The 13083-nt window shown below is 39.3% G+C and overlaps 5 protein-coding genes and 2 non-coding genes across 9 annotated transcripts in view; 2 read left to right on the top strand and 5 right to left on the bottom strand.

Annotated features, from left to right (window-relative positions):
• LOC145705847 (propionyl-CoA carboxylase alpha chain, mitochondrial-like) overlaps positions 1–1471 on the bottom strand; it is a 43268-nt gene extending 41797 nt beyond the window's left edge. Inside the window, exon 1 of one of the 2 annotated variants that reach the window (XM_081783345.1) lies at positions 1375–1471. The gene's annotated coding sequence lies outside the window, so the exon portion shown is untranslated. The remainder of the gene's footprint in view (positions 1–1374) is intronic. The other variant, XM_081783344.1, reaches the window with a different exon arrangement.
• Positions 442–560, top strand: LOC145706218 (5S ribosomal RNA). The gene has a single exon (XR_014134660.1). It is a non-coding gene; the product is annotated as a 5S ribosomal RNA (ribosomal RNA).
• Positions 800–13083, top strand: part of LOC145705846 (pre-mRNA-processing-splicing factor 8-like) — a 64587-nt gene continuing 52303 nt past the window's right edge. Inside the window, 1 exon segment of the mRNA XM_081783343.1 lies at positions 800–858. The gene's annotated coding sequence lies outside the window, so the exon portion shown is untranslated.
• Positions 1673–1791, bottom strand: LOC145706206 (5S ribosomal RNA). Its single transcript, XR_014134659.1, has one exon. It is a non-coding gene; the product is annotated as a 5S ribosomal RNA (ribosomal RNA).
• Positions 5562–7525, bottom strand: LOC145702294 (uncharacterized). 2 transcript variants are annotated; one of them, XM_081779512.1, is made up of 5 exons: positions 7475–7525; positions 6853–7216; positions 6475–6813; positions 6325–6431; positions 5562–6287 (listed from the first exon to the last, which is right to left on the bottom strand). In XM_081779512.1, the coding sequence occupies exons 1-5, from the start codon at positions 7484–7486 to the stop codon at positions 5595–5597; spliced, it is 1515 nt and encodes a 504-aa protein (XP_081635638.1). In that variant the 5' UTR covers positions 7487–7525; the 3' UTR covers positions 5562–5594. The 2 variants fall into 2 exon arrangements, with proteins under 2 accessions (XP_081635638.1, XP_081635637.1); XM_081779511.1 differs by lacking the exon at positions 7475–7525 and adding an exon at positions 7259–7368.
• On the bottom strand, positions 7502–8707 carry LOC145702295 (uncharacterized). Its single transcript, XM_081779513.1, has 7 exons — positions 8613–8707; positions 8502–8568; positions 8313–8462; positions 8181–8273; positions 8079–8135; positions 7841–8033; positions 7502–7796 (listed from the first exon to the last, which is right to left on the bottom strand). Exons 1-7 carry the CDS (start codon positions 8675–8677, stop codon positions 7606–7608), a joined length of 816 nt encoding a protein of 271 aa, XP_081635639.1. The 5' UTR covers positions 8678–8707; the 3' UTR covers positions 7502–7605.
• On the bottom strand, positions 8820–9538 carry LOC145704156 (uncharacterized). The gene is made up of 2 exons (XM_081781594.1): positions 9399–9538; positions 8820–9356 (listed from the first exon to the last, which is right to left on the bottom strand). Exons 1-2 carry the CDS (start codon positions 9515–9517, stop codon positions 8990–8992), a joined length of 486 nt encoding a protein of 161 aa, XP_081637720.1. The 5' UTR covers positions 9518–9538; the 3' UTR covers positions 8820–8989.

Below are 13083 nucleotides of genomic sequence, written 5' to 3'. Positions count from 1 at the left end.
TGCATCGAGGGAGTCACTGATGCAGGAGCTTGGAAATGAGCAAAGTCTGAGTTTCTCATATTTCATGAAGGTCTTGGAATTGAAAGCATGAAAAACTCAAGGAAGCAAGTATCAAAGTCTCTTCATGTTCCAGCCGGTTATTGGACTAACATGCATTCTGCTTGTCCTGAAAATCATTGTGACTATAAAAACTATGTTCTTCACTGTTTCTCCAACGAAACCAGCACCTCCCGGACAGCAGAATCAAGAAGCAACTAGCGAGAATAATCCTTCTTTCTCTATCGCTTAAAATAAACAGAAAAAAATGAAAGCTGTCATATTTTCAGATGCTTGATCATTTGGTTGCCGTAGGAATCCTTTCGTTAGAAATCGAGTTCTTTGCGTTAAAATTATATGCTTTAGAACATTTGGTTGATTAACGGACCATCAGCAGCAGCTATCGCTTAGCGTCATACCGCGTAGAATGAACCAGTTCTCGTCCGATCACTGAAGTTAAACTACGACGGGCGGGGTTAGTACTTACATGGGTGACCGGTTGGGAATACCTCGTGCGCTAAGCATTTTGACGTTTTTGCGAAGAAAAACAATCATCCTTTTCCCACGTATACATTTTTGATTGCCGTTCACTCGAGCAATGAGAAGCTAGTAAGAAAATCGCTGTGAGTTCGCATCGAAAAGGTGTTTAGAGTGGAGCTTGCGTGGCGGGCGGCGTGGCACTTGAGAAAAAGCGCCCTCCACCGCGCGCTTCTGTGAAAAGAGGCCGAAAATAGGAGCGCGCAGCGACAAAACGACCTCGAAATCAAGCACCCCTTCTCTTTACTCATCCCATTTTTGAGTCCGATTTCGATTGTCTAACAGGTAAGAATCGTCTCCATGCCCTCTCTCTCCCATCCCTCTCGCCTCTTACAAACAAGAACAAACTACGAAAGTGAAACCACGTACAGCTGTGTTCGTACTGACTCGCTTTTTGGAAATTCTTAAGAACTAAAGTGACCCTTTAAGTTTTCGAAAATTCCACTTCCGGTCCGATTCTAGAGCCGGAACTTGACGAAATTTAGGAGTGAAAAAAGACATAAATTGATGAAATTTTATTCAGTTTTAACCGGTTGGTTTGACCACCGTCGGGATCGATTCTTTTTTTAAAGTATAGGAAATCATCACTTTACCCTAACTCCTAAATTTCGTCAAGTTCCGGCTCTAGAATCGGACCGGAAGTGGAATTTTCGAAAACTTAAAGGGTCACTTTAGTTCTTAAGAATTTCCAAAAAGCGAGTCAGTACGAACACAGCTGTACGTGGTTTCACTTTCGTAGTTTGTTCTTGTTTGTAAGAGGCGAGAGGGATGGGAGAGAGAGGGCATGGAGACGATTCTTACCTGTTAGACAATCGAAATCGGACTCAAAAATGGGATGAGTAAAGAGAAGGGGTGCTTGATTTCGAGGTCGTTTTGTCGCTGCGCGCTCCTATTTTCGGCCTCTTTTCACAGAAGCGCGCGGTGGAGGGCGCTTTTTCTCAAGTGCCACGCCGCCCGCCACGCAAGCTCCACTCTAAACACCTTTTCGATGCGAACTCACAGCGATTTTCTTACTAGCTTCTCATTGCTCGAGTGAACGGCAATCAAAAATGTATACGTGGGAAAAGGATGATTGTTTTTCTTCGCAAAAACGTCAAAATGCTTAGCGCACGAGGTATTCCCAACCGGTCACCCATGTAAGTACTAACCCCGCCCGTCGTAGTTTAACTTCAGTGATCGGACGAGAACTGGTTCATTCTACGCGGTATGACGCTAAGCGATGGCTGCTGCTGCTTGTCTGTTTATCAACCAAATGTTCTAAAGTTTATAATTTTATTGCATGTCTACAAAAGCTTTATTCACAGTAGGTTGACATTAAATCTGAAATAACCGCAACGGCCTTCGCTCTCGTATTTGATAACTTGCTTCCCATCGTCTGGTTCACTGTTGATTTCTTTTCTGTTGTACTCGTCTCCATTAACAAAGTTGATTTCTTGCGTCAGCGCTTTAAATCGCACATTCCCTTCTTAATTTTCATCAACAAATTTTCCACGCTAGTCTTTACCGGTTTTCCAAATCCAAAGATTATACGTGCCATATCCTCCTTTCGCGCTTTTGAACTTGATATTCCATCCGTTTCCCTTTGCCTCCAGATCCTGGCTCCACCAAAACTTCAATTGGAGCTTTCAGAAACCATTTATTCGATAGAAAAATTGCAAGAAAGCTCCCGTTCCTTGAGGTTAATTTTGGTTTCTCCCAAAGCCAGGAGCATAAGAATATTCTCCATTTCCGATTCTTCCATCCAATTTCTCACTCCACCAGTCGCAATCATTCGATCATTCCCCCAAAAGTGTCCCACGCCCCCGACAGGTCCAAGCTCTCTTCTCATTTTCTCCAGTTCCCGTTGCTTCCAGGATTCCGAGATTTCATCTGTCACATTGCACTGAAAAAGAATAAATTGAATATTTTTATCGAGCATGAGGATATCTTCTACGTTCTGTCCAACTTCCGCGACGAAGAGTAATTCTTTCAAGATATTGTATGCATCCTTTTCCGGCGTTGAAATTAAAAAATTCGAAATCTTTGAAATTCAAAAATCCTTCAACGCTTTCCTTCTTCCACTTGAATTTCGCCTCTGCTTTTCTAAACGCATTATCAATTTCTTCCTCTGTCGCGTTTTTCGAGACTCCCAAAACCGCGTAGTAATCAGTTCCTTGTAAAGAACTCATCGGCACAAAAATGATTTAATTCATTGTTAGGGAATGAAAATCCGAATCGAGGAACAGTATCGATTTTATTTTTTTTACGGGAGACGCTGAAAAGATGCGCTGAAATCCTGTCGCTGAGTCAGATTGACGTAAAAACGATCGTTTTTTGGGCGAACCATTTTTGGACAAGTGAATTTAGACGTAAAATCGAGGAAATATTAATTTATTTCATGAAAATTTGACTGATTTTCAGAAAAATGACTTCGGTCTGTGACCAAGTAGAGTCGTTACTGTGACTAAGAAGGCCAAAATCAGCGAGATGCCAGTGAAAGCTAAAAAGTTTGGAGCAAACAAAGTTTTACTCTAAGAATACCAATAAAGCTTCGTTCAATCATATTCGTGCAGCCAGATCGGAAAGGATAGACGACTGTTTTGAAATCTTGAGCACCATCGATCAGTTCATTTTCAATGCAAAACCCGGTCTCTGAACAGCAATTATATTTTCTCATTTAGGTAACCCAGGCTTTATACCTTGTACTCGTCGCCGATACCAGTTATGATCAACCGGTACTGGTAAACTTTTACAAAAGGCACTTTTGTCATCTTCAATCGTTGTTTTTACATTGATCTCAACGCAGTTGTCAATCACGTACGCCTGAACTGTTTCTACTGCAAAACAAATCGCAGCAGAAAGCTTGATGAAGAGCAAAACGAATCCCATCCTTTTCGAGCAAGTTCCTGTCGCTTTATCCAGCTTTTTCTGCTCTTTGTGAAATTGGAGACACTAGAAATGAAAACTTCCACTATTTTATCAAAAACCTGTTTGCAGCCACATTTAGGCATACACAAAGATGCAAGCGCTTCAATGATTTTGATTGCTTGAAGAATGATAAAGGCAAAAATAGAGACCCAGAAAGCATTTGTTACTTGGCTCCCTGGAATCATGTTTCTAGCCATCTATTTTTGATTTCATTACTTTACGAAGGATTAAGACAATTAAGAGAATTGAAATCATTCATAAAAGTAAAGAAGTAATTTCTGAATCCAGCCAAGACTGTCCAAAATGATATTATTTTCCACAATCAAGCTGAATGATTTTCCAAGGCATTTGTCCTCGTTGTTGTCAACTCTTTCTTTGGCGAAAAGAAGAAACAACGTAACCATAAAATTGACGACTTTCATCGCGCTGAATACTTTGACAAAAGTTTAGTTTTCAGGTCATCCTAGAGCTTCCTACCGATCAAGAAGACTGACACGTAGGAATTAACGGACACGGCAATTTTATCATCAGTGTTGTACTCGTACCATGTGTAGACATCAGGGTAAATGTCTACTACTTGCAATACTCCCATCATGAGTGAGTGGAAAACGGTTGAACAGCCACCAGCAATGATGTTTCCAATCAAAAGACCCAATCCTCCAGCTCCGACAATGGCGACAGTACAGATTTGGACGATGAAATATACCATTGTTTCGGGAGTGTAAGGGATGATCTTGAGCAGTTGCAGGTTTCGTTTTGTGAGGGCGAATTCAAGAGTAGCAGAAAACTCTTCTTCGTCAATTTCTATTTTTGAGCGAAAGGCGAAAGTAACTGTAAGAAGCTCCTAGACATTGAAAGTCAATCAAGATATTTTCGGACGACTTACCGAGTTTTCGTACTGCTCAACTTGGCGGTTTAAAATGTTGCAGTAAATGAAATCATCGGAAAACACATAATCGGTGCGATCGAGAAAATCATCATCAAATCCTTCTCCTCCAAACTCTAATATTTCTGGGTTGATGGGTTCCAGCGCCGATGTAAAAGTTTGATTAAAATAACCAGCCAAAGGCGTGTTCCCGCTTATTGCTACTTGCCCATTCGTGAAAATATTGGTCAAATTTGTGGAAACGGTTGTTTGAAAATCGCCATCGACGATTTGATACGCTCTGGCAGCTTCGTAACATGCATTGATTAAATCATCGTTGCCAACTATTATGCCGAAAATAGCCCGGACTTGCACCTCATCCTCTTTCAATTTTTGCCTTCTACTTTCGTCTTGATAATTGCTAGAGTTTCCGACTGTTGTTGTATCGTACCTAACCGTTCCATTTCCATTTATTATATCTGAAATTGGCCCATCTCCGTTTTGGGCAAAAACAGCGTGAAAAAGCAAAATTAACAACATCCGTTGATGGAAAATTAACTCTACTGAAAAGCAACGCCTCTGCTCGAAAGTCTTTATTTTGCGGTTTTACGAGTAATCCTGCTCACAATTTATGAACTTATGCTCTTTGAAAGAATATAAGCTCAGACCCTGACCCTCAGGGTCGTATACAAAGGAATCTGAATTGACAAAGGTTGTTTACGATTATTTTCTAGAGCTCTGTAGATGTTGCTTTCCCCTTCTAGCCCTCAGGGGTGTTGATGAATGAAGAAGCTGTTTCTCTAGATGCCTTGAAAAATCTCTAGATTTGTTGTTGATGTCAGGGCTCCGGCGAGCGAAGTGAGTCAGTCTTCGGATTTTTGAAGGTCCGGCCCAGATACTTTACAGGTAAGTGTTTTTCGGACTGTGAATTATAAATTTATAAATAATTAAGAATTCGCGAAAGAGTGTGCTTCAGAGAGGGTTTCATAGAAGCACTCTCTGTTATGAACTCCAAGATGGAGATTCATCGAGCCTGCCGAATTATCCAAGTTTCCACCGGCATCTCAAGCCAAAAGGAAAAAAGAAGATGATATTATTGCAAAAAAAAGCAATAAAAACCTATCTCTGTAAAACTCTTTTTGTGTCATTTCTTGCAGGACGTTAGCTTAGAAAAATGGTGAACGGTTAGGAAGAACTGTAGAAAACGGAGTGGAAGAAATCTATGTCGTTTATTTTCTGCAGTCGGTACTTAGAAAAACTCAAACTCTACAGGGAAGTGATCGGAGATTAGGTCGGTAATTGGGTCTCCGTTATAGAAAATCTGGTCGGTGTCGTAGTATGTCTGGTAGTCGAAAACGCCGGAGCTGACGACATTGTTTCGGATGTTTCCATAAAGGACGATGTGATCGTACGCGCAGTCGGTGGGGGATACTGTAGTGTCAGCTTCAAAGGGGATGAGCCAGTCATTGGAAGGTTCTGTGTAGAGAGTGAGACTTTCGGGATTCGCAACATAGTTGCAGTCAGCGTTGAAGTCACCAACAATTAAAACGTCGTTGATGTCTGGGTGTTTAACAAGGAGATCGTTGTAGACATCTTGCAAGTGGTTGATTTCGTCTTCAGTAACCATGTCACTGACTCCAGTGACCGGCTTCAGATGGCCGGAAATGATTCCCAGTTTTTGAGTTTGAAATTGCTCATAATTAACGCTTACTCGCTCGAGAACAAGCACAGTTGGTGGTCGCTCGAACCAGAGGGTTGAAGAGTCGTCGAAATCGTAACCATCGACCTTGGAGAAATCGTTTCGATCCCAGATAAAGCCGACTTGTTCTTTGCTGCTTGTGGTTCCTTGGCGAGCCCCAGTCCACCAGTCATAGATGTCGTTCACAGCGTTGATGTCTCCGACAAGGCTGGGGAACGCGGTCTCACTACTATCGCGGATTTCCTGAAAAGTTTAAATGTCAATGTTCAAACAATTTAACCTGAGTTGTAGCAATGTCGTATCTGTTCAATATCTGAACGATTTGATCCTTCACTTCTGTCTTGCCGTATTTTGTCGTTCCGAAGACCTGAATGTTGAAACTTGCGACTATAAAAATAGTTATAAAAGGAAGATAAAAATGATCGCTAACATTTTGTCGGTGGTGGCACGAGATAACTGCACAAGTCAGTATTGCCTGCGCAAAAGCACGGGTGCCGTTCATGGTAAAACTTCACTGAGATAGCATTATTATCTGCGTAGTCTTTGATATTCGTTCCTCCAGGAGCCGATTCAAGCGCGAACATAAGTGCAATTTTCGAATCAAGTGGAAAGGACTCAAATCCAGGCTTAGAGTTCAACCTGACGAGGGTTTTCGCGCTTCGAGGATCTCTGTAGACGTCAGTGACTTCTAGCCGAGCAAAAGTCTTTACGGTGACATCAGCCGGCAAAATGTTTGGGAATACGAGTAAGAAAGAGTACCCATTTGTCGCTTATAAATGATTTAGAGTAGGAAAAACTTGAAGATTACCTGCAGTGGACCATTTGGAGTTGTTCTTTACGAACATGTTGAACAAAGCAAAGTTAGCATCTGCCTCGGCATAGGGTGTGCCAAAGTTTCTATTTAAATTCCAAGCCTTGAGCGTGTGTCCGACTTTCAAAGAATGCTTGAGGCAGCAACCGAATTCAGCGACTTTGTTTGACTCGCCACTTCCATACTTCCCCGAAAAGGTCCAGTAGGGATCCACGCCGTCAAGAACCTTGCATTTGGCGGGTAGGGCCCAGTCCTGACTGTTCAATTCGTAACCACTTGCGCATTTGACGTTACATTCCTGGTTGTGCCCGATAATTGTTGATTGTGCACACCCATTGTGTCCAGTAGCGTGAGCAATATTCTAAAGCTTCTCTTTAAAAACTCTCTCTTCCGAAGGATAAACCTGAAAATTCGGATTATCGGCCAGTTTCGGACATGTTTGAGAAAAGGCCGACGCCAGAAAAGTCGATAAAAGCTTCATTTTTAGAAAACAATGTGAAATTTAAATTGATCATGTTGGCTGGGAAATTCGCTTTTATGCATTCAGCGGTTCAAAATGAATTTGCTGTTTGCAATTAAATTTCTCTTGACGCAAGTGAATTTTACTTTATTTCGTCACCTGAAAGTTCATTTAGGAACGCTTGAAGAAGATCGAGTACATTTTTGAGAAATTTATTCTATGATCTTTTTTTATATTGATCCTGTGAATCATAAGTTTATATTTACACGATGTGAATCAGCGATGGAAACTCAAAACCAGGTTATCACTGTCAAACCGACAATAACCAAAAGTGGTGCCAAGACAATGAAGAGAGCAATTTTCAGAATCCTGCAGTATTTTTTCTGCCTCGCTGCTTTAGCGGTTTTCTTCACTCCCTTTTCCAGCTGCGATGCTCCTTCTTCAGCATATTGCTCGATTCTGTCAAGAGTTTCACCCTGCCCTAGTAAAAGCAGATATTCTCGGTAAAACATGATTTAGTTTTACCATGAACGGTGAGATTTATGACGTTGTGAAGAAAATTAACCTCGTCGATTTTGTCTTCTATGTCTTCTATTGCTTTTATCGTTTCATTTTGCTCCTCCAGTTCTTCAGCACAATCTGGAGCCACAAAACGGACGATTCTTGGACTAGGGGGCCCATCTACGTACGAAGCATTTTCAAAGCCGATTTCAGTCATCTGAGTAGTAATCCCAATTGTAAACTTAATAATTTACGAAGATACCTTGTTTTTGAGACGACTCTTAGTGTCATCAATTTTCCCAACGATCTCAAAGTAATCCTAGACATCAGTTCGTGAGAACGACAAGTTATCAACGAAACTTACGTGGATAAGCGTCTGAAGAAGAATCCCTTGAGCCTCGCAGTGCATTTCTAATATTCTCGCCTCGATGCCTGTCAATGTCTTTCCCTTCTCTTTCTAAAAGAAGTGAGATTTCTATCAATATAAAAGTGTTACCATTTCTTTGTGAAACATACGAAGCTGCGAGATTTTTGAAAAGTCATGTTTTCGTTTTCCTTTTCGGAAGAAAAATGAAGCGCGTCTTTTTTGAAGAATTTTTTGTTGACTTGAAATCTCAGCACGAATTTCATTGATCAAAGTGTATCCCTTAATTTTTGCCATGAAAATTTTTATAAATCAGCAGACCTTTTCAACGTATTCCAGTAGCTCTAAATCAATCTCCGTCCCGATCGGCTCTTCTTCTACTTGTTTGCTGTAACAAACTTATCAAATCGATGCATACGGCCTTGGTCAAACCTGAATATACTCTTTGCTCTGCTACACGTCTTTTTTGTTGATTCTTTAATTATTTTCAAAGACATTTTTCCAGCAACTGCTCTCTAAGAATCTACTTTTTTGGCTTTCTCAAATCCGGACGAGCGCCCTACCGCTTCTTTCTTACTTATCAATTTCTCAGCCACGTCACTTTTCTCAGCAGAGTTTTATTAAAAGGAAAGCCGCATATTTTAAAGATATTTTATTGATCAGTTATAAATGGTTATAAAGTTTGATTTCACGGAAGTTTCTTTCCAATTGGCATTGCGCCTTTGGAAAATGTTGTCGAAAAGGTTTTTTGAGTTCAAAGTCTGAAGAAGACTTTTCGGTCGAAAAATAATTATACACGAAAAAGGGGCTTAATCGTCCTGGCTGACGTAGTCGTTTATCCATGTGGCCCGTTTTTGGATTCCGTCGGTTCCATCTGCGTTGAAGAAGGTGTTCTGGACGCACTCGGGAGCTCCGTCGCAGCATTGGCGGCAGACAGAATTTTCGATCTTTTTGTTGTTGTATGGCTTGCACTCCTGTAGCTTCCAGGGACCTCTGTTGTTCTGACTCTTGTTGACGAGGCAGGCGTCGAGGGCTTTGCAGCCAGCCTGGACGAAGTAGGTTTTTCCTCGTCGTTTACGCATGGTGACAGCGCAGGACGTCTGGCTGTCTTGGCATTCAACCATCGTTCCATTGGCGATGCAGTCGGCAACGTTGTTAGCATTGCAAGTCAAGCAACTAAATCACCGATTAATAAGCGCATAGGAAACGGTCACTTACGCAAAAGCCTCTGGAGCGGTAACTGTTGTTCCTAGAGTAATCGTGGCTGGTGGGGCAGAAGTTGGTGGATCAGTTGTCTGGCCAAATACTGCAGCGCTGAGAAGGGCAAAAATTTTCATCTTGTGTTTTGGGCTTTTATATCGCTTTGGATAACTCGATGCCGAGCTAGCGAAACGAGCTCTTTTTATACTCGCGCGGTACTCGAAGTATTTCAGGGGGCGCGCGAGAGTGTCCGAATATTTTGCTAAATCAGTACTTTTCTAACCGTTAAATCTTGCTCGTAATATTTTTCGGGTTCTCTTGTTTTATGCGAAGAGAGCAAGAAAACAAATTACAGTTTTTTACGGAATTTTTGGACATCAAATTTTTGGACATTTTTGCTATTTTAAGGGGTTTTCTTTGGACACTTTTCAAAAGTGCCCGTATCAAATTTTTGGACATTTTCTGCGCCTAATTTTTAAATTTTCTGTTTTTTTTTGCCAGATATGACGTTTTTTCTTATTAAAAATCTTACTTTTTCTTTGAGAAAGATAAGATTGAAGGTTGATCTCCTACCCCTAAAACATTTTTTGTCTTTAGAAGAAGGATTAAACAAAGAATGATGGAGATTTTCCTCAAAAAAAATTTTTTAAGCAATTTTGGATGGGACATTTTTTTTGGCCGCGTGTATCAAATTTTTGGACATTTTTGCGAAAATCTTGGGACAAAAATGTCCAAAAATTCCATAATTAACTGTACTTGTTTAAGTATTTTTTGATTTTTTTTTCAAGAAAAAGATTCCTAATAAAGTAAAAACTTGATGAAATAAGAATTTGATATCAATTTGAAAACAGCTATCATGTGATAAATTTATTCATTTTTTTTTCAAATATCATTCGCTTTTTTAGATACGAAGATCTGTTGAACCATGAGTCAAAGAACCTCATAAAGATAAAATACAAAAAAGGAGCCTAATAACAGACTAAAAATAAGAGTCCACTTTACCCAACTCCAATTTATTTGAACCTCAAAATTTTAACTGCCCGTTTAGAAGCGGCTTCAAAAGTGCACCAGTCATTTTGCCCACTCGACGGGTATCAAAGAGTCTCTAATGCTTCTACGTGTACTTTCCGGAATTTCGGACATCTGGCGGATTTCGCGAATCCACGCGAATGACTCCTGCGGTTTTGTAAGTCTGACATTTTTTCTGGTAGGATTAATTTTTGAGAAGTGATTGTAGCTTTTTGAAGTGAGAAACTTGACTGACCATTTCCGCCGGCGACAGTTTCAAGTAAGTTCTCCAGAATTTTATGCTGAAAAAAGTTCAACAGAAAGTACCTTTTTTTGCTCTTTATAAATTTTCTATTTACACTGTAAAATCTACAGTGATAAATAATCACAGTAGTGTTTTTTCGGCAACTACTACTTTCTGGAAATTTTCCTCTGGACCTATTTTTTAAACCGATTTTTAAGGGTGTTAGAGTTATAATTAAGGGTACCTGACTTGGTCAAAAGAAAGCCCGGGCCCTGGGCCGGGTTTTTGTCAAGGTTTAAGGGGGCCGGGAGGCCCTTGACACCCTTAAAAATCGGCTTGAAAAATAGGCTCAGAAAAAAATCTCCAGAAAATAGGAGCAGCCTATTTTTTCTCTATGCCATTCTCATCATTTCGGACATGTCTTCCTTTTCTTTCAACTGGGTTGGCAAAAAGAATATGCAAAATCTAAAGCCAGAGACATTTGAAAACCAGTTCCTTTTCGACAGTAATAAATGAGATAAGTAAACGTTCCAATAACAAATAAAACAATGCAGAACCACATGACGATTCCATGTAAGCAGAAAACTTCTCTTCAAAAAATGATAACAAAAAGATTTCAATTTGAAAACGTTACCTGTCTAAAAGACACTCGCTCGGAAGTACTTATCAAATGGGAATGAAATTTTCCTTCTCTGATATAATTCTAAAGCGATAAAAAAAACGTTCCCATGCGACTGAATTGCAATTTGAATTGCGGTTTCTGACTCTAATGGCTTCTTTTAACGCGAATAAGTTGGAAATAAGTTTTGTTGCTGGCGATAATGTACAACTGGAGTGAACAAGCCGGAGGAACAATCGCCGCTGAGCCGTACAATCGGCTCAGAAGAGCTCCATAGAGAGCATCTAAAAAGCTAAATATGGGCCGCAGTTGAAAGATGAAGATTCACGCCTGACAGAAGGTCAATCCATTTTCAAGTTCTTTATTTTGATTAAAAATTAATCAAACGTCGCTTCAGTTTCTTTATCTTTGAGCATGAAGATTAACTCAGAGGCTTTTCTCATTCACAGTCATCATCATCAGCTTTGAAATCGTGCGGTAGAAATCTGTTAAATAATCATTTATTTTTGTTAAAAAAATTAAGTTATTTTTCCCCAGAATTTCTTTTTTTGAAATTATTAAAATTTGAAGAAAAAAAAATGCGTTAATATGTCGCCGAGCGAATTATTGCCGTAGTTGATTTGACATCTAAAATTTAAACATCGGTATAATACCGTAATTTACCGATAAGGTTACCCTTTCTTACTCTATGGTCCGATTAAACCTCGCTAAAGAATCTGTCATAATTTATAAAAAAAATATTATCCGATTCGTCTTCTGAATATCAAAGAAATGAACCAAAATTAATTGGTAAGAATAAAGCATATTAAAGCATAAAAATGACGCATAACTTACCATAAAAATAGCGCATATTTCACCATAAAAATGTAATCAATCCAATTAGTATTAGTATTAAAAATTCCTGAAAGATGAATATCCGTTATCAGATCAAGAAATTCTTATGACTTACACTTCAATTTGAACAACTGAAGTAGATTCTTCAATAATAACACACTGCCTTTTTATTGAAATCTCAACAGCTTGCTGAACAACATTTTTTAATTCTTAGAAAACATAAATTGATCAATTTTGAACAGATTTTTCGATGCCATCTGAAAATTATTGATTGAATTTTATGTTTGTTTATTATTTTTTATTATTTTTTTTATTAGCTTTAACACCCATAGATGAATTGGTAAAATTGAAATCAAGGAAGAATACTTATCAACGATACGGCTTGATTATTCCGTATTGAAATTAATTGATTTCGACATCAATCTCGTTCATTTCTTTTCGTAAATGAAATTATTCTGAAATTATATCATCAAATTTCAATGACTTTTTACTCACTCAGAGTAATTCAAAAAGAGGAAATGAGTTTTGAAAAGCTTTGCCGTAAAGTTTTAAAGCGTCAGGATGAAACTGAAAGGTATTCAGCACGCTTTTGCTTATTGGCAAAGTCATTGCTTATTTCCAGACGAGTGCGACTTGACTTAGAGCTCAAGAATCTTGAACACAGGCAGGCAATTGACGATCTTTCGGATCAGCTCGAGCTTCTTAGAAACGAGCTTGCGAGTATTCAAAACACGTTGAATAAGAAATGAGTTCAAAATATATTTTTTGAGATATAGTCAAAACTTCATTTCTGCTACAAGCTTTAACAAATAGAGGAAATCAAGTTGCATCTGAGGAAAACGCAGACGACCACGAGGATTCAGCATTTTCATCAAAATTCGACAGCGGCTTGGATCTAACCTATTGCCAAGTTAATTATAATTTTTTTTCATTCATAAAATCATTCAATAGGGAGTAAAAGTTGATGACTTTGAGGAAGCGTCAGCAGGGATACAAGT

This window comes from Oikopleura dioica, chromosome PAR (assembly GCF_907165135.1).
Source record: "Oikopleura dioica chromosome PAR, OKI2018_I68_1.0, whole genome shotgun sequence".
Lineage (NCBI taxonomy): Eukaryota > Metazoa > Chordata > Appendicularia > Copelata > Oikopleuridae > Oikopleura > Oikopleura dioica.
Note: the sequence above shows the minus strand (reverse complement) of the source record. Positions and strands in the feature narration are given on the sequence as shown.

Excerpts from the sequence above, each read along its gene's own strand:
- LOC145702294 (XM_081779511.1), bottom strand. The coding sequence starts at position 7,336 with ATGAAGCTTTTATCGACTTTTCTGGCGTCGGCCTTTTCTCAAACATGT. Across the intron at positions 7,217-7,258 it reads CCGATAATCCGAATTTTCAG|AATATTGCTCACGCTACTGG; the intron begins GTTTATCCTTCG and ends GAGAAGCTTTAG. Across the intron at positions 6,814-6,852 it reads CTCCAAATGGTCCACTGCAG|CGACAAATGGGTACTCTTTC; the intron begins GTAATCTTCAAG and ends ATCATTTATAAG.
- LOC145704156 (XM_081781594.1), bottom strand. The coding sequence starts at position 9,517 with ATGAAAATTTTTGCCCTTCTCAGCGCTGCAGTATTTGGCCAGACAACT. Across the intron at positions 9,357-9,398 it reads ACCGCTCCAGAGGCTTTTGC|TTGCTTGACTTGCAATGCTA; the intron begins GTAAGTGACCGT and ends TCGGTGATTTAG.
- LOC145702295 (XM_081779513.1), bottom strand. The coding sequence starts at position 8,677 with ATGTCTTTGAAAATAATTAAAGAATCAACAAAAAAGACGTGTAGCAGA. Across the intron at positions 8,463-8,501 it reads TACTGGAATACGTTGAAAAG|GGATACACTTTGATCAATGA; the intron begins GTCTGCTGATTT and ends GCAAAAATTAAG. Across the intron at positions 8,274-8,312 it reads GTATGTTTCACAAAGAAATG|AAAGAGAAGGGAAAGACATT; the intron begins GTAACACTTTTA and ends CACTTCTTTTAG.